Source organism: Glossina fuscipes, unplaced genomic scaffold (assembly GCF_014805625.2).
Source record: "Glossina fuscipes isolate IAEA_lab_2018 unplaced genomic scaffold, Yale_Gfus_2 2, whole genome shotgun sequence".
Lineage (NCBI taxonomy): Eukaryota > Metazoa > Arthropoda > Insecta > Diptera > Glossinidae > Glossina > Glossina fuscipes.
In genome coordinates this window covers 29,705,025-29,725,562 of record NW_023998416.1, presented here as the reverse complement: position 1 = coordinate 29,725,562, position 20,538 = coordinate 29,705,025, and the positions used below count along the sequence as shown (strand labels likewise).

Genomic DNA, 20,538 nt, shown 5'->3' with positions numbered 1-20,538 from the left:
GTTGCCTTTGCTATTGCTTTTTGTTTTTTTTAATAATTTTTGCTTTTTTCTTTCTTCCTTTTATTAAAATCACTCACATCAAAATCAATGCATTGTACAAGATTTCATCGCAATCTAAGGCATGAGAAGAAAACAAAATATAGATTTGGAAACAAATTGATTTTTTACATTTTTACAAAAAACATTATATATCTATTTTTACTTATTTACTTTATTAATATTATTAATATTATTAATTTTTCATATGTTTTCGTATATTTGTTGACTACTTTTGTTTGCTTTCTTGATTAAGCTGTTGAACCTAAAAAAAAAAAAAAAAAAAAAAACAACAACAACAACAACATTTAATTTGCGGAAATTCTCTAATTTTCACACATTAACATTGTATGAATAAGTACCGTAATATTGGAAGTTAACGGATATTTTAAATTTAAACCTCCGCACACAAAGGTTTCAATGCAACTGAAACTGAAAGCATCATCCGCTGACGGCAAAACAACAATAAAAATGAAATGAAAAACAAACCACAAATGCAATAACACCAACAACACTAATAATAAAATAAAAGTTTGACAACGTGCGATATTTGGTTTACAACATGTTCGGGTTCTACTAAGTTTGATATCAAACATTTAAAAATTTCCTTACACGCGTTCCAATTCTTGTTGTTGGTTTACATTGTTTGCTAATAAAATTGGGGTTAATATCACGCTAAAGACCATACAAATAAAATGGAGTAAAAAACAAATATATATATAAAAGAGTTTTAAGTATTTTATTTAATATATAATTGAAGTTCGTTTCGAATGTTTTTCTTCGTAATATAACTAGAATGTTTGACAACGTGCGCGGTATTTGACTTACAACATGTTCGCGGTGTTCGTGTTTGATATCAAGCTTCCGAAAATTTCTTTTTACAATTGCATTTGTTTTTTTTGTTTCCAATATCGTTAATTTTCATTGTTTGCTAATAGATTTAGGGCAAAAAAAAAAAAAAATAAATACAATTTGCGGCCAATATCGCTATAAAATTATATTAAGCAATGCAATAAAATAATATTTAAAAGAATTTTATTTAATTTAAAAGATATTTACGACATTTTATTTGACATATAATTGAATTTCCTTTCACATGTTTCCGTTGTCTTCATTTCATCCTTTACTACTATGAACATGTTTTGTGTAGGTTTTGCATAATTTAATGTAAAGTTATACCTATTAAAAAAAAAAAAAAAATAAAAAAAAAAACAAAGTTTCAACTAAAACAAACGTATATTTTATAGGCCGTTGCCTACGTTAAGGCTTTCACAAGTACCTCACATAAGGTTGCCAACGGCTTTAAACAGAGAAAAAATGCCAATTGTCTCCTTATATTGATTGCAGGTATGCAGGTAGGCCGCAAAATTCAAGAGACTAATAATCTATATAAAGAAATAGCATGGCCATGCACGCATACTTACGCGCTTATAAGGCACGAGCGCGCAAAGAAACGAAATTAAAACATTCCTTTGCTTCTCTGGTAATCTTGTGAGACAAGGTTACATTAAATTTACGGGGATATATCGAATACGCTGAATAACTTAAGATAGATCCATCTATTATTATACCATCCGGTGCAGACTAATCGACCTAATAAGTTTAAGCATCCATATCCATGTATCTATGTATATGTACGTGCAGCACAAGGATTGCAAATTTTCGAATTATTTTGGGGAAATATTTTGGCTCAAGCATTGAAAATTAATTGGACGGCATCATTTTGAACGTGTGTTGAAACAATCGGTTTATCGAAAATTTCTTACCGCAATTTGAAAAAATGCTTTAAATCCAAGTATTTACATTTTTTAATATTTCTTTTTGAAAAATTGTTCAAAAGTCACTGTCATGGATGCTTTTTTTCTAAGGTTCCACCAACCTGCTAATATAGAATAAGCCTTTACAGTCCACCCTGATGTGATTTGCTTCAGAATAACAATAAAGACATATATAAACTTTCTCCGCTAAGTTTTTGTTAAGAACGGGTTACTTTTAGGTACATTCTCCTAAAAAGTAAACCCTTATATGTATAAAGCATAAATTTCGGTATTCCAGTCTACAAATCGATGAACAGTAATAGGCCGTTCGATAAGAAGAGACAAAGCACAGTTAACGCAATTAAATTTGTAAAACACCTTAAGTTCGATCAAAGTTTCCGAAAAGTTTTCATGGGAACAAGATATAGGTTTGGCGATTTTATAATGAAAATATTCATGGGGCTTAGCAAGGGTTAGCTGTTTAACTTTATTTAGCTTAGTCTTCGCGTCGCATTTCTTGTACAAGTTCTAGGTTTGTGTCAAACGAAACAGTTTAAGCTAAAATCCAGTTTTCCTTTCCAAAATTTCTTGGAAAATATTAAGTAAAACTTATGCGATCCAAACGTGTTCGCAATTTTTAAATGAATTTAAACCACAAAATAGGATTGTTTTTGAAAATAAAATAGCGCAATGCATCTTAAATGCATGTTAAATGCAAGATCTAACACAACTCTCCAGATCGTGAATCGCATTGAATATTTTCCCAAAGTGCATTTTATCGCGACACTTCTGTTTGTGATCTCTTTACAAAGCATTCGAATCCACATCTTATCTTAAATTTATCACACGTTGTAAAAAGCTTAACAATACCAGAGTTTGGCAAAACGGTTTAGTCAGGTTAAACGATGGCAAATATTTTAGACGCTTTACAAAGGCAGCAAACAATGTCTACATAAGAAAAGAAAGTATAAATTAGAAAGTTAAAACGTTGTAAGCGGCAAAGCCCTACACAGTTTCAACCCAATAACATTTTTCACATAGTTTCGCCACAAAATATTGAAAGTAAACGTGCTTTCCTTGAGAAGCCAAATAAACGAGCGGATGAAAATGGCAACTGAAGTTGTCCAAATTAAATAGAAGTGAGATGTTTGTGGAGGACTTGTTATTTTTAGAAGATATACTTTGTATAGGTTTACAAGAATCCTTACATAGAAGGGATTGAGAAACAGGAAATTTGTGCCAAAATTTTCTTCAATAGATTTTGGGATCGAATTTTATTACAAAACACTAAAAATTGGAGCCTGTTGCCGTATAAAGGCTTATTTGGGCTGAAATGATACCATCCAATCCAATTCTCCCGATTGAGTCCAAAAAACATGGACACACATGGCATAGAAATGCGGCCACCCATGTTTAAACCAATTCAAAAAGTGCTTCTGAATCGCTTCGTCTAATAAACGGTAATCTTATAGCAACTTTTGTATAATATATTTTCTCAAACTCAACTTGCGCTTACCACATATACTGTACGGTGTATATTTAGAAAAAAGAAACACTTCACAGGTATTCGATTGAATACACAATACTTGGTCTCTCTCTTTCTTTACAAATTTATTATAAATGTCATGAACAACATTGAATAAGTCATCCACTATTTTAGTTTCGTCATAAACTTGGTAACCTTCAAGGAGATTTGAAAACAAATTCAAATAATATAATTCCAAGTAAGTTTGAATTCACTGTCTGGTCTGTTAACGTAATGCTTGCAATAAATTCATTTAGAAAGAAAAACATTGCGATATCGCAAATAAACTAAACTTGAGCAAAACCGATACTCAATAGCTTGCAATCGTCTAATAAAATCTCACAATCAAAAAATGTAAAATATATAATGCAGTTGTCATACAAGGGCTGACCTTTGATGAGAACCCTTACAAAGGAAGGATCTGACAAATAGACTTATGTTAAGCTCAAAACACGGTGTCGTCCCATTCTTATCTCCCACAGGCACTGGAGTATCCACATAGTAAATTCTACCACAAATGTCGTGAAAATCTTCCAGAACGTTACATGCATATTTCACTTTATGAGTCATAGGCAATTACTGGAAAACTAACATATTTGTACGCATTCTAAGGACTCGGCAAATGTTGAAACTCGAAACATTTAACATCTGCTGACGCATTTAATTCATGCCCTTCCATATATTCCTATTAAAGTTTATTTAAGTTTTTGCTACATTATAGGCTCAATACTTTTTCGATAACGTCATATGTAAAATTATATTTTTAGTTTACTACACAATTGTTCATGTATAGGAAAGGAAATGTACAGATTTTGCAATATAATACCAGACAAAACGACCGCCATAAAAATGTTGCTTATACGACCTGGTGAGGAAAACTTTCTTCATTACTAATATTATTATTATTATTGTTCGTATGCATTCTTCTTCTTTTTCTTCTTCTTGTTCTTTTCTATATAGGGGGCATTTTATTTCACAGATAAGAATAAATACATTTTTCTTGTTCTTTTTTAATGATTTTTCTTCACATATCATTGTCAATATCAGACGACGATAATAAAAGTTAAAGTGTATATAAGTGCTTATCGTATATGTGATGACGGAACTTTTGTTCCCTGCTATCTCACACAACTTTTACAATGAAGTCTAAAAAGACAAAGTATGCGTTGTTGTTAACTGACATTGGAATATATATTTGAAACCACAAGTCAACCTGACAATCAGTTGAACATTCAATTGTTCAACAATTGATTTTCAAACATTGTTCAGATGACCCTTAACCACAATTGTGAAGACTTCTTAAAAGCACATCAACATTTTATTTGTTTGCCGTGACGGACATTGAGTGTGCGTAGGGGCATATAACGATAATAATTAAAGTCATCATTGCCACCAGAGAATGGTAGATGCAAAACTTAAGATCTTTGCAGCATCTATTAAAAATAATGTCACGAAACCCAAGTTATTTGTTTTACAACTTTTTATTAAATTTTTGGCAAGAAAATAATTTCGAATAACTTCTCTATCTCTCTCTTTTTTTTTTGATTCTTTCTGTTGAATACAATTGAAATACGTTAATATCAACACAAATGCAAGAAAAATAGAATAGCGAAATAACTTGTTTTACCAACCTTTTGCGTTTTCATGTTTCATTTCATTTATAAACTCTTATTAACCTAAATAGTGACAGCATTCTTGACTATCCATTCACGTAGATCGGCAATGTCAGCATAAACTCCAGGATAGTCAGGCAAAGCGCAACCATATCCCCAAGAGACGATACCAACCATAAGCCCTCCCGACACTAATGGGCTACCGGAATCACCATAACAATGATCCTTCCCACTAGCATAAGTGCAAATCATTGAAGGTTTAACGTACAGTCCGTGACCATATCTCGACGAACTGCATTTGACGCGACTAACAATATTAACATGTATTGCTCTTAGCTCAGATGGTCTAGAAAATTTGCCAACATCTGTTCTACCCCAACCAGTGACAACTGCGGCAGCGTTATCAACAGGAGCGACAGTAGCCAGTTCAATGGGTTTAACGCTGGAGCTACACGTTAAATTGGTGGCCAAACGAATAATAGCCACATCGTTGACTTGAGTAAGATTATCATAACTTGTGTGCCACTTAAGAGCGGCTACCGCAACTAATGTGCCACCCGAATTCCAATACGAAGACCCAACACGAACTTTTAATGCGGATATTTTAACGGCTTGTAGGCAATGAGCAGCAGTTATAATAGTGTTTTCATTGTGAACAGCTCCACCACAAAAATGTTCGCCGCTCCTTTGCAGAGAAACTTGCCAAGGGAATGAGCTTATGTTGACCGCTGTACCACCAATAATTCTTCCATCGGTTTTTGATATATTAGCTTTCGCTCTAGTTGCAGTTAAAACCCAAACTGCAACTAATAGTAAGATCGCAACGTTATGCATATTAATGGGTTACTAAATTTCTGTTCAGTAAATATTGCTTTTTATAGATACCGTCAGAGACCAGCAATAAATTAGACGAAATTTGAAAAAGTTTTATGGTTTTGATAAGATGTGTTTGGTGCCGATTTCGATGACGTATGCAAAGAATCTTAATAATAATCGCAATGCATAGCATATCCACCAACCAAGTTAAAAATAGAAAGTGCGATTCGCTTATCGCGATTAGATATCATTTCAAAATTCAATTTTAATTAATTTATTTTTTGGCTAAATATATGCACATACACATACATATACATATGCAAAATGCGATTAGAAGGGAAGAAAGTCTACTTTTATACGCTTTTATGCTTCTTCTCTTTATCTTTTTGCCTTAGTTTATTGGAATCGCATAAAAATCTCTGGTTTCATCGTTACTCAGTGCAGCAAAGGATGTTTAAACCATTTTAAAAAATTTTCTACTCAACTTCGAAGGAGGAGAGGTATATGCAGTTTGTCAAAACGCTTGCAACGTTTACAAAAGAAAGCTTTCCTAAAAAGCATAGTCCTAATCGCCAAGAGTAAAAAGAAATCGGATTCAAAATTAAGACGTTTGCGGTTCAAGTTAAACTAAACTAAATTGCTCTGGTGAGTTCTTAGCTTTAGCCACTTCTTCATCTAGCTTCTAATCGGTAAAAGATTTCTTTTCTGTTAGACTTGGTTGGTCTTCTCTTCTTCTCAAACGTGCTTGAACTGCATGCAACTTTAAGTACGTACTGCTGTCTAAAATAGCTTGCAATCTTCTTGAAAACATTTCGGTTAGGAGAAAATGTGCACATATATCAAATAATAATACAAATGACGTGTAAAAGACTTTTTTATCCCCATTTAAGCCATTGATAATAGGATATAATATCTATGTCTTACCCTTTACTCGTTACCAACAGCGCTTTCTTGCATATCACTTAAAATATCTTGTGGATGGAAACAGAAAGTTTCGCTAAGCGGGTGCAGTAATATGCCGTTAACATTGACACTAATTTCAGTGATTCCGTTAAACGATTTCACTTGGAAACAAAGGCGTTTAAATGTGGCTGGTAGTGAGATAAAATTTTATTAAAAAAATTATTGGCTTTTTAAGAAATAAGTCAATAGGGAATAACGAAAGAGATAAACTCATGCATTTTAAGGCAATAAAAACCGGAATCCAAATCGGGACTTCAACTGAAATCACGGAACTGCTACAAATCATTCAAACCACCGTCAGCGCCATCGCCTCATCAGTTAAAAATTCTATAGAAACCATTAAGAGCATTTAATATTAAAATTTTCGTAAAGAACCAACTGAACGACAGTAGGGAAGTATAAAAGCTTATCACTCGATTTTTTCAGCAATGAAAACTTGACTTGAGAGGTCTGCAACATAATTCTGACTTAGCACTTAAAAAAAGATTTCTTTTTTATTTCCAGCTAATTCGGTTTTACATCAAGTAGAAGATGTTACTAAGAAAAATATTACCCACTTTTGCAACAAGTGAGGAAACTATAAAATACATATATTACGCCTTTTGAATATGTGCGTATTGCAGTTATCAAAATTTTATTAGAACTATCAAAATTTGAAAAACACATTTGGACTTTAATATTTATAAGGGATAAGTTAGCAATGTTTATGACGTCTTATCATGCTTTGCATTTATAACTTTTTTCATTCATAATTTAGCGTTTCAGTCATTGAGAAATAAATGTTTAATATTAGGACAATTTTACCTTAATTAGTTCCTCAGATTGTGACGACACACATGCTACTCGGAGAGTAAGTCATATATACGGTAGAATAAGTCATATATACGAGAGAGTAAGTCATATATACGGGAGAGTATTTCATTAATATCGTTATCTGTTCTTTACTGTTCCATATAAAGATAACTATCGTAAATAAATGCTCGTTTGACAAGAGCGCAATATCGTTATTTTCATTCGTCATTCTTCAATTGATGTTCTAGCGAGATATTCTAACGAGGGAAAGAGGAAAGCGGATGCACACGAATATATCGCAACAAAATAGGAAACTTCGAAAATATAAATTTTTATTACATAAGAAAGGCTGAGCTGAAAGGCGGGCAACCCTTCGTAACGCTCCAATATTCACTTGATATACATATATATAACTCATTCTTAATCGCTGTCAGATTTTTCAACGACTTAAACATGTCCCCTTGTAAAGCATTGATAGTCTTGAAATCGGAAATCAAAATATATATATGTCATTTTCAAATTTTTTTACTAATTTGTAGGCGATAACTTCATTTTAACCGGAGATACTATGCAGTTGGGTAGACGAACAGATGGTCGGACGAACATGGTGAGGTGTTATTCCGCTTATCCTTCGGCGATTCAAACTTTAATAGATATTTGCTAAGCAAGACACCGGAATATAAAAAAATTCAAAAAAGCCCGTAATTTACCGAAAAGGGTTCACTGACGCGCTTTTCTATGCGTTACAAACGAGAGGGAAAATATAACGCACTTCCATCCTTCGATAGCAAATACATTTTTAATATCTTTCAAATGCTCATCATAAGTATGTGGTCATAATAGTGATGGACTGCAGTTATTACAGCTTTTACATTGTTGACTTCATTGTTCAGGATTCATGTAGCCGTTTACGTAGTTTAGGTTTTTAATGTTCGCAGGCATTTCAATGTTTGCCTTAAACCACAAGTGAATCGAATAATCCAGATAAACATTCAAACAATTGTTTATCAATTGATTTTCATATATAACTCACAAAACACTCAACCACAAATGTGAATAGTTCTCAGAGTCTCTTCGACAAATTATCAGCATTTGTATGTAGCCTGTTGTTACAAGCATTAACTGTTATGGGCCTTCGACAATAACAATTGAAAAACAAAAATATTATGATTCTATACTTTTTTTACGAAAAATGCAATGCCATGAAACGATGCGGCGAGTTGTGAAAAAAAAAAGAATGATCGAACATCCACGTTCTAAAGCAATGAAAATATTACCCATAGTATGTGGATAAGTAGAAATCGTCCGTCAATTAAATTTGTTCATTTACCCAAAATTTTCCATTTCCTTCTTTTTTTTTTATTATTATTATTATTATTTTAATTTTAGACTAATGAATTGAATTCTTAGACTAAAAAAAGAGACATTGAGCACTAGCAACACAGGCTATCGGCTCTCCTTTTTTTTTAATATTATATCGCATAATTAAATTTAGAATTAGCTTCGCATTTACGAAAATGTATGCAAAATTTCCAATATTTGCAGTTAGTATTGCCGATCAACAATCAGATGATCAGTCATTTAGATAAATAATTGCAACGAATGCATCATGTTCTGTATGTGTATGATCCGAACTTTTTATTACCCGTCGTAATGTTATTTACGGCATTTGATTATACTCTGAAGCTAAGATCTGTGCACTCTCGCTATATGTTGTAGATCGTACCTTGTATATTATGTATATTTTTTGGATCGGTGACACTTAATGAATAAGTGACTATGCTCATCTTTGCGGCATTCCTATCTATGCGGGTGATTTATGTAAATAAGAAGACTACAGCTTTTTGTCCGGAGGCGAACAAAATTTATTGGATTACCAGACGTAATGCAGCTTCTCTTACGGACTTAAACCAAATTATCCTTTTGTGAACGAAAATGTTGACGAACGAAAGATTTCTAATTCGTTAGTAAGAAAAGTGTACACGTCATCGGCAGCTGCAAGCACTCTAGTTGTTACAGCAATTCCGTAATCCAAAGCTTCCAAGTTTACACGACATCGAGGACCATAAATCGGCAACTGATATTCGCAAATAGGAGCTTGCGAGAGAATAATTTCGGTTTTCTTAAGTACTTTCTTATTTCAGTTTTTAAAGAGTATCTCTCTGTACCTTGCTTCATGGGCAAAATTTATTAAACTGCGACACGTAAAATATCATAGTTGCCTTAAATGTCTACGCGCGAAGAAATCGGCCTTAGTCACATTTTCTTCAAAGACCATTCCTCTATATGTGGTAGTACCGGTTTTTAAGAGATAACGATCAAAACCGATCACTGCAATTCTACGCATACGTTCTAAGTCCCAATGAACACTTTGTTGAGAGTTTCGATAGTAATTTTATCTTTCACTTAATATACATAAGATGTCGCAAAATCTACGCAATATTTAAATTAAGTGGAAAACAGATTTTTTTTTTCAGTCATAATTTTTTTTTTTTTGAAGCATAATGTAGATGGTATAGGGTTATGTGTGGAATAGCACATCAAAATTCTGACCACCAAAACATGGGAATACACGACCAAGGAATATCTCATATATTAAAATCTCAATTGTTTCACGAGATGTACGGCATGTGGCATGGTCTCGTTGAAACCATATGTCGTTCATTTCAAGATCATTCAATTAATGCAGAAAGAACTGGCTTATCATAGCGTGATATCGAACACCAATATCTGTGATGCATTGCTAACACTTTACCGCACAAAAGGGCGGCAAATTCAAATCTTGCGCAAACTTTGGGCCACCCTAATGTAACTCCGCATTGGTTTGTCAACAATGTAAGGGGCAAAAACATCTGCGAATGATATTCCCGCCACCTCGCGGCACAAATATGCGCATTCTTAATTCAATGCAATATTGTTGAAAGCTTATATATCACACCAGGTTAGATAAAATAGCGTACGACATTTCTTTGCAAACTTTGAATGTGTTTTTCGAATCTAAAAATCTTCTTCTTATAGGTATAAAGGATGATAGCGGTCGTCTCAACATTAGCGTTTGCACCGAAAGGGCTGTATCTTCGCAAGCATCCTAACGTTGTCCGCCAGAATTCTTAAGTGCTCCAAGTAAATGGTTGTGTTTTGTATTTCTCTAAAATTGCTAAGATTCGAAGGTGAGCGCGTGCATGCTATAGTAAATTTTCCTTAATCCGTTAATTGTGAAATGTAGCTCGACAAACGTTAACAAGATTTCATATTAATTTATCTACGCTGCACTAGGCCTGCACGGCACTATGCCCAAAATTTTCAATTACTTCAACTTAATTAAGATATTATTTATTGACATTTATTCAAATGTTTATTAAATATTTGAAAATAATTGAATCAAATATTTATTATAAACGTTAAAATTTACATATATATTTATATATGTTTATTTGTATTTAGTTCGAGCTAAAGTGAACTGGTATGAAACCATTCATCAAGTTTAAATTATATAAAATTATTATTATTATTATTATTATTAGCCAGTGTTGAAAACGTGTTTACGAAAGTAGTTCAGTTTATCGTTAAATTACTGACGAGTGATTTAATACAAATTTAATTTAACCCCAAGCTCTTTGGATGTTGACGGGTAATTTTGTTGGAACAGAGGAGGCGATAACGGACAGCAAATCAGTAAAGCACACACTTGAACACATTGATGACGGAAAGCAGTTATTGGCTTATGCTTTCATAGCGTAATAAATTGTATAAAATATATGAAAATGCAAAATGGCATTTATTGTTAGGTCTGGCATGTCTTTATCATTTTTTTAGTTGAATTGTGAAAATATAAAATTTAATTGCTTATAGGAACAAACTACTGCATACGTAAGCTGTAAGAATCCTCAAACCTCTTCGATCCATCTCCGACTTAAAAACGAGTTTAGTTCTCCTTAAAGAGTAATATGTATCCGGTACAACTGCAGTTATTTTCTAAAGACAACAAGAAACTTAAATTTTAAAATTTATAATAAAAAATCAACAAAAAACCTTTAAAACCCTTTAAAGGATCTTATTTCCCACAGAAAAGCGTGCGCTCAGTAGTTAGAAGCCATAATATTTATAGCATAGTACGTAACATATAATATATATAGTGTATAACTAGCACATATAACGTGTTGTGAACGATATAAGATATCTAAATTCTGGTGGAAATGCTTCTGGAGGTGTGCTAAAGTCAAAAATTCCTTTTCATCAAGAATTGCTTATTGGATTTCCATTCGACCAAACTATCCTATGATTGGCGTTGCACTGAAAGAAAGAAACACTGCCTTTAAGGTGGAGCTTTTATTTACTACAAATTGAAAACAAGCTAATTCCAAGGGGCCAACCTAGGGCCGATTTATAGCTGTCGATGTCGAAACAACACAGTTTTAATTTCAAGCAGTAGTAAGAAGAGCACATTTTCTATAGATAGCTGCATGGTCGCTACTCGTTATAGCGGATTTACTCGATATGGGTAACTATAAACGGGCGTTGTAAGGCATATTAAAATTATATTTATGTGTACTACAGAATAATAATGAATGTTGCCCTAAAATATTATATTGCCCGAAAAGCAGTGCATTACGTTGAACTATAAACATAACACCATAACTAAATGCACTTTTCCACTACGTAAACATAAGCTGTAAATATGGAGGTGTTGACTTTTGTACGTTTTTAGGAAAAATTACTTTTAGTTATTCATTTTTTTATTTTTTGTTTATCCTGAGCAATTAACTTTAAAAACTTTTATTGTTCAACACCAGTTTAGTAGAAAATTTAAAATGAAAAAAACCGAAAATATATAAGGAAAAGCAGTTTTTGTCTAAAGTAAGCAAAAGCAAGAAAGAAGAAAAATGAATGCGAAAATTTCTCTTGCTTTGAGACGAATTTCGGACGCTCTTCTTAGCTAAGGGGGAGGAAGAAAATGTCAATTCTTTTGCCACTTGAAAAAGACTTACTCTATCTTGCCGATAGAGTAAGTGATGTAAAGATGAGATATTAAAGGTGAGTAAAAATAGCTTTTTGATTGACCTGGATAATAAAGGGAAAAATGATCTAAAGTTCTTTGTCAGCTATAGTTACTACGAATTATGAAACTTTTATGCTTAGCTCTTGATTAGAAGACCGCTTAGCCTTTTTAGGTTATGGCGAGAAATCAGACAATCTTGCAATTTCATCAAATAAGCCAGCCATTAAAAAGGAAAAAAAAAAAAATATGTCAACTACCAGCCGGTTAAAAGTGTTTAAATTGTTACATATTCCAGCTTTTTTGCAAGTAGATTCCGAGACTCGCTTCTTCCTATAGAGGGTATAAAAACACGCACTAACATTTTCGCAATCTTTCGAATGCGCGTTACAAGAACATAATAGGACTACTCTTATACAATGGTTATGTGTTTTTAATGGCCTTGAGTGTATGTGGATAAATAGTTTATATACTTGGCATACATGTAATTGTAGTCTTGACAGAATTATGGCACACTCATGCTGCTATTCTTTCGGACTCTGCTACTGTATGTTAAAGTCTTTATATACGATATGTTGTTTTTGGTATTGTTACCACAATACAATTTACATAAGTAGATATAAAGCACATGAAAATTGCTAAACGAGAATTCTGTTCACCTTGCCGTCTTGCTTATCATTAAATAAAAAGGTTTTTTTTTTTCATTTTATGTATAAAATAAAAAAAAATTAATTTTATATAAACAGACATTTTCGTTTATTAAAGACAAAGTTAAAAGACGACACAAAATGATGTCGGTATTGGATGTCACTTAGCTTGAGTGTTACGATAGACCAGATAATTAAAACATATGCAAGTCAATAAGTTCCGAGACCGACAATTAAATGCCACTGTCTCTTATTAAACATTACCAACCGTTGAACAGCAAGTATCCAAATTGTCTGTTACGAGTGATTTGGTGATAACGAGATCACTACATTTTATATTTCCAGAACAATGAAAAATCCGAATTTCGTGAGTTTGATCAAACATATGAAAAATACCGCTTAAAACCTTTCTCTTTGCTCGAAAAGAGTAAGTTAATGGTGGTTTTCAGATTTCAAACGAAGTTGCATGGATAGCGCCAATATTGAAAGTATTAAGCGCCAAAGTTCTTGAAAAAATTTTAATTTATTTTCGATAGTCGAAAAGCAAGGTTTCAAGAAACAGCTGACATCCTAAAATCCTAGAAACCGTTATTGTATAAAAACTTAGGCATAAGAAAACTGTTTTCTAAATGAATGCCGCGTTCACTTTAAATAAAACAAAATCCTGAACAAGCAAAGTTCCTTGAACTCAATTTTCAACTACTGCCCCTGTTTGCATCTCTCAAAAGAATGCTGCAAAGAAAGAAATTTCGATCGGCTGATGACCGAATCGTTTCTCGATGCATTCGATATCTTCTTTGAAAAAAAGATATCGAATTGTTAGAGAAACAAAGTGAACCGTTTTTTAACATTCTTACAAGGAACTATGTTGATGAACAGACTCGTATTTTACAAGAAAGGAAAAACAAAGAAGAGTTTTGCTTTTTCTTACAGAGTACTGTGACTTATTGATCGACATGTTGAACCGTGAAATCATCAATCAATTAAGAGCACAACATGTACGGTAATGTATTTAATCCTCGCCGCCAGTCAAATGTCATGAATTTAAGATTGCTTTCCATTTTCTATTAAAATTCTATTTTGCCTGTTATATAAACACATTGCTCTTCACATCTTATTAGCGACAATATACATTTTATTAGGTTTTAATTCAAAAATGGGATTAGAATTTGTTCGGGAAAAATTCTATACTCAAAGAAAAAATAAACTAATTGTTTGCTTAATCATAGATTATGCCGGAGAGGAATCGGATTTTTCTCTTTACTCAATAGTACTCATCAGTACGTGCGACATGGTAACAGTCAGAAAGAAGTGGGGAAAGAGAAAGGAAGGCGGAGTGTGGCTCTAGCCGAGTGGATGTATGCTCAAGTTGAGTTAATGTAGCAAATCCCCTACCTACCATTTAAATAAAGTAGATCTCATATTGATTTTCATTTTTCTTCTTTTTCTTCTTCTTCTTCTAGAATGCAGCAACTCACTGTACTGCATACATTTTTCGAATGTTTTAAGCACTATGTTAAGACAATGTTGATAGTTGCCTTGTTTCGGCAAGTATAAGTAAAGGATAAATGCATATAGAAAGGTAAACTCTCAGAGATAACGTTACATAAAAATAATGTTATTAAAATCAATGTAAAACAAAAATTTCTCTGGAATCAAAAGTTTCCATTGCAGGCAGTGACCATTAAAAGTCCATTTGTTTACTTTATATTTACCCTTTCAGATGTTATTAAGCATTCGTTAACGAAGACGAGTACATCCGACATAAACAGAATCATAAATTTTTATGCTGCAATCGCCGGAGGGCGAGGGATGTGTTCATTTTGCCAAAACCCAGCAGAGTGCTTGATAACATAAGACGGGAACACCTCCTTTTTCGAAAGCAAAACAATACAGTTTTTTTGCTCTTTACTTACACTTAACTAGACTGGGCAAAGCGGTAAAATTTTGCACGCACATGTATTCAACAGCTGGTCATCCAGCATCGGCACAAAAATGGGAAAAATCTACGTCTCACACACGCAATATCGAAATTTCATTCTTATGTCGAAACATTTGTAAAACCCTAAAGGCAATTTGGGAGGCTCTCTAAAGTATTAGTGGTCAGTATTAAATTTTGAATCGATCTAGGTATGTGGGTCTCTCCGTCTACTTCTCTCCTCCTATCCACCTGTTTATTAGCCTTTGGCGGGAAAAATGAAATAATCGAGTTCATCGACTTTAATGAAAACATCGAAAGTTACTGCACGTAGATTGATAATGTAAGCAGTAGAACATAAAGTACAAAATTGGCGAGTTTGCTCGTAACTCGTAAACTGCAACAATAATTATTTTCATCGGCATGAAGTCTTCATATTGTATGTATTAAAATATAAAGATGGAGCGTATAGAGGATTCAGTCACAAGCGAGTACAATTTTCTTGGTTGTTAAGTGATAGGAAAGAATAATAAAATATATAATAAAAAAATACAGAGTCAGAGATTTTAATCATCTAAAGAGTTTCAATTATTTGAAGGAATCAAGCAAAGAGTGTCTTGTTACATCAGAATTCACTTTAACGATCGCAGACATATGCGTTGCTGTCTTTTTAGTCCATTTTCTTCATGCTCATCCGTAAAGCTTAACGTAGGTAGGTACATGCATTCATTCTAGAATGGAGAAGACTGATGAAAGCTTTCAAATAAGTGCAGTAAGCTCACGGTCTTAGAACTTTGTTTAATTACATATTATGTTAAACGTAGTAAATAAATGCCTTAAATAAAGATTAAAGATTATTAAAAATGGCACAATTTAAAATTTTGTTATAATTATATATTGTTGTGTTAAAGCAAACTAACTTGGTTCCTACGACTTCAACCCTTCGTTTAGTAACAAATAATCTGCAAAGTTTTCTTGAGTATAAATGAAACCTTTTAAAACTTTTTCATAAAGTTTAACTGAATTCAGCTAACCTGTCCATAAGACTAGAATAAATAAACCAAAAGAATTAAATACAAACATGAATAGACATATATACATACCTGGATAAATATATGTATATATATTATATTAATACATTTACTTTCACGTATGGAGAGAATTTATTAAAACGAAGCAGAAAAAACTTCAGCACTTATAGTAGAACATGAAAAGTTAACCCGTACCACTTAAGCTCTTTTCAATTATTGCAGTCAGTTTACAAAAGTTATAGGTGCAAGTAAGAACATAAAGTCATAACAAGATTCATGTCGTACTCAAATTATATTATGAGGAAGCAGCTTTCAAGTGCAGGGAATATTTTCATGTTCACAGCAAACAAAAATGACGATATTAAGTTTGGTATTCTGTTTATAGCAATCAAGATAAGAGTCGATAAACACTTCATGTGTATGGATGTGTGTGTGTGTGTGTGTGTGTGTATTCGTCGTTATTGTTTATTCCTGAAATGATTTTAATGAAATTGAGCCATTACTTCTATCATGAATTGATGAAAGTTTCGCAAAAATGTACAGCCCAATACGACTGCCGATCGCTCGATCAATCTGCTTGTCTTTTTAGCTGTTTTATGGCTGGCTATAAAAAGAAATCAGGTCAGATTGAAAATATGAGCACAATTTTCGGAAAATTACGCCGGCGTTATATGTTATTTAGCTTGACTATGGAGGAAGCTTACATAATTGCAACATGCAAGTCCTTAAGGTCCGGGATAACTAGGTTTTATTATGCATATCCAAGTCGGCTCAGTGCAATTGTCAATCCGTCGTTTGATTATCCATTTAAATTTAAAATCAAAAAATAAAACATAGAACTTTGGTCGTGCGTGTTCCAATCGCAGGTCGCGATTTTTCAGATATTTTGATCAAATTTGGTACACATACATAGTTTGGCCCAAGGACGAATGCTATTGAAAATAACTCGGTCAGGTCCATTTTCTCTACCACTCCCCACATAACGAGTTTTTAGAAAAGTGCAATTTTCAAAATTTCTCGCCGAAGATGTCTAAGTAGTAATACCTTGGCATTCCAAATTACTGTGAAAACTTTGGACCGACTGAACCCGTTCTCATATAACTCTTCCTATGGAAATGGCAACTCTATATAACTTTTTTTTGATGAAAATTTTTTATGATAGTAATTAAATAAAAAAATTAAGCTGACCTAATTGGAACCACGTGGTTCGATTTCTTGATCCCACTCCGCATAAGCTGTCTCTTGAGTAGTAAGTCCTTCGGAAAAAGGGTTAATCTTTAATATTTTATGATAAAAATTAATTCGCAGTAGCGTTTCAGCAAAAAATTTGACGATAGTGAGTTTGGATCACATAGATCTCTTTCCTTGGGGAGAAGCTAAGGTTCTAGTATACGGACTTTCATGACAATTATGCGTAAAAATAATGTGTACGTTTTGGAGTATTGCTATCAAAAGGAGCGAAAAACTGTACTAGGCGAAATGATGTAGAGTGTGAAATAGTCGGCATTGCGCGACTACAATATTCTTACTTGTTTTTAAGTAATTTCTTTTAAAAAAACATGAAATGATAGTTAAACAAACATGGTTTATGATTGCAATTCGCTTTTCTATCTATATACAATATATCGTAAAGATGGTGTAAATATTTGGAGATCCTTTAAAAGCTGGCAACATTTGTTCTAAGCATCAACCAGAGTCCTTCAACTTTTTGAAGGCTTCGCTAGAATTACTCACGCAAAGCGTACGCATATTCTGTCCTGCTGCTTACGATTCTAAACTATTTCGAGTTTATTTCGTTTTACACATAAAGAAACCAATAAAACTGTTAGTACTGGAAGCAATGAAATGATAAACTAACCAAAAAATTGGCAACTGTATGAGACAGAGCGACGACGTTGGCTAACGCACTAGAAAATTAAATGCATTTTATGTGTTAGCCAATAAAAAAAAAAAGAAAAGAAAATACATTTAGAGAGTAACGGTAGAACCTCATAAATCTTGCACTTTGCAAAAAAAGAAAAGAATTTTTTGTTAATTGATATAAACAATTTCGCTTTGAAAGTTAAAAGTCGTAAGTTAATTGCGGACAAATTTTTCAAGACAAACATCTGGATGAACATTAAAATAAACAAGTGTAGGAATAGTGAAAAGACTCCCAAAGCAAAGAACAACAAATGCAAATAAATATGCGAAAGAAATGCTCCTTATGTTTGAAAAAACTTCTCTCTCTCTCTCTCTCTCTCTCTCTCTCTCTCTCTTTTTCTATTAAAAACATATATAAAAAATAAACACAATATAGGCAATAAAATCAAAATTCTGGATCAGTTTAACGGTGCCCATATACCTCTGAACCCACGATCCTGTATGTCTATGTTTTTATTTTTTCTGAGGCCACCTTACGGTTTCTACGGCCTTTTCTGTTAATGCTTTAGCTCCTGTGCCCGTACGATTGTAGCCCGATGAAAATGATTAGCCGAGACGTTTGAATTATTTTTTGGACAAATGATCAACATAAAAACTCAGTATTAACCTCAGCAAACTGAGACTGATAGAGTAAGAAGGGAAAGGCATTCCATTGCCCATATTGCTCTTACATTGGTAACTTCCACGAATAATATAAGCGGTTTTAAGAAAAACTTATGCATATAGAATATACGGAATTGAAATATAAAACGGGACATATCGTTAGGATAAAACATTGATATTTCGAACGTAGCGTTAGGTTATCTACGGTTAGACGGCGTGTGCAATTTGCTAGACGATCAGAGCAGCCGGAATAAGCCGACATGTCAAACACCGGGCACGATTTAGTACTAACAACAACGGGTGAAAAATTTAAGACAAAGGGTACACCGTTGCCATATAAAAAAGCAAATAGTAAATTTTTATGCAGTGACGTATAAAATTTCTAATTGTTAGGAATAAAAAATTAATAGTCGTTAACGTGTAGCATGCATATTCTTTCCAAATGCGCAAACACAGAGTTCGAAAATAGGCGTGATGCATCTTTGCACATTTGCTGCAAGCAAAATTTGATCAATTAAAGTCCAGTCAGATAATTCAAAGCCTCTTGAAGTTTTTCCAAAGACATGGCTACAAACTCATACACTGTATACTGACCTGATCAAGCCGTACAGCAACGTGTCCGCGAGTGCAAATCTCAAGTTCAATAGAGTTTGCTTTGGTGTTAACTATGGTGGGTGCTCCGTCGGTGAAGGCATAACATTTACCGAATGGACAGGCATCCACTGAGCAGCGGCCACCTCAGCCAATCTCGTTCTTTCTGACCGTCACCGTGTTATACGAATAGGTGATATTCTCTGAGTGATTGGTCCATATCATATATTTCACAAAATTATTTAAAGCTCTTGCAAGCTGAACAATATTTGACATTGGAAATACGACTTGTCGAAAGCAGCAGCAAGCAAAAGGTTTGCTTATTTACACTTTAGGTGTTTAAGCATTACCATTTTCTGATCTGGCTAAGAAGTTGAAGAATGCGAAGCTTAATCCGGTTATTGCCAATGTGAGCGTATCAACTTGCTGTTGTGCCCGATCGCTAATCTTACGAAAAAATAAGACGTTTTCTTGTCATTATCATATTTTGAACCAAAATTGGTAGTGCAGGGCAATAATTATCCTAATAAAATTATCCAATACTTAGTTTGTTATAAAAAAAGATCGCTACGTCGCGAAAACCGCAAACAAAATTATGTCTTATGACCTACGATGTTAACTTCAACTGAATTCCATTCCAATCTTATCTCTATCTAAGTATTAGTAAAGGAAAACAATATAATTTAAAGCATTTTATTCGACTCTCTTTCACCGAATACAACCTTCGCAGTTAATATAAACTGGAATACATCAGTTGTAATGTTTATTGCTCTGTTAAAATCCCGCAAGTAGCTTTAACAAAATACACAGATATCATATAGATAAAAATAACAGCTAGATTCTGAAACAATGAAAAAATAATAAAACCTCGATACACGTGTTCGTGGTTGAAATCAATAAATTAAAATATCTTCCATATGTCGGTGATTACTTCATAGTTAAAATAACCGTAAAAAGCGAATACGCCATCTTGCACACAGCAAAGAAAGAATTCAAGTTAATCTCTACAATACCGCCCGCTAACATAGTGACTGATTTTAAAGCCATCTCTAAGAATATCGTGGTATCCTGGCGGTAATTCCGTGACTGTTCAACCCAATTGCTTGAGAATACGGCATACGGTATATGCTTAAATTCCTGCAGCAGGACGCTACCGTAAAAATAACAGGGAAACATCTCCACGCCAATAGCCAAAAGGAAGCATCCATAGTAGAGGTAGTCATACAAGATCCAGGAATAAAATAAGAAGTTTACCACGACGACGCATGAATTCAAGCCATTAGTAAAAAACAGAATAAATTGCAGCCAAGATATAGAACTCTCCAAG

General features: G+C 33.4%; 1 protein-coding gene across 1 annotated transcript; it reads right to left on the bottom strand.

Annotated features, from left to right (window-relative positions):
* Positions 1 to 4,994: 4,994 nt before the first annotated feature.
* Positions 4,995 to 20,387, bottom strand: LOC119633577 (trypsin alpha-4-like). The gene is made up of 3 exons (XM_038027192.1): positions 20,236 to 20,387; positions 15,402 to 15,460; positions 4,995 to 5,755 (listed from the first exon to the last, which is right to left on the bottom strand). The coding sequence occupies exons 1-3, from the start codon at positions 20,385 to 20,387 to the stop codon at positions 4,995 to 4,997; spliced, it is 972 nt and encodes a 323-aa protein (XP_037883120.1).
* Between the last annotated feature and the right edge of the window lie 151 nt (positions 20,388 to 20,538).

What these genes read in the sequence shown, in the direction of transcription:
- LOC119633577 (XM_038027192.1), bottom strand. Translation starts at nt 20,387, where the DNA reads ATGTTTCCCTGTTATTTTTACGGTAGCGTCCTGCTGCAGGAATTTAAG. An exon ending in GCTTTAAAATCAGTCACTAT is followed by an intron (nt 15,461 to 20,235) that starts GTTAGCGGGCGG and finishes TTATTGTTGCAG; the next exon opens with TTTACGAGTTACGAGCAAAC. An exon ending in TGTTCTACTGCTTACATTAT is followed by an intron (nt 5,756 to 15,401) that starts CAATCTACGTGC and finishes ATATGCATAACG; the next exon opens with TTGCGATCTTACTATTAGTT.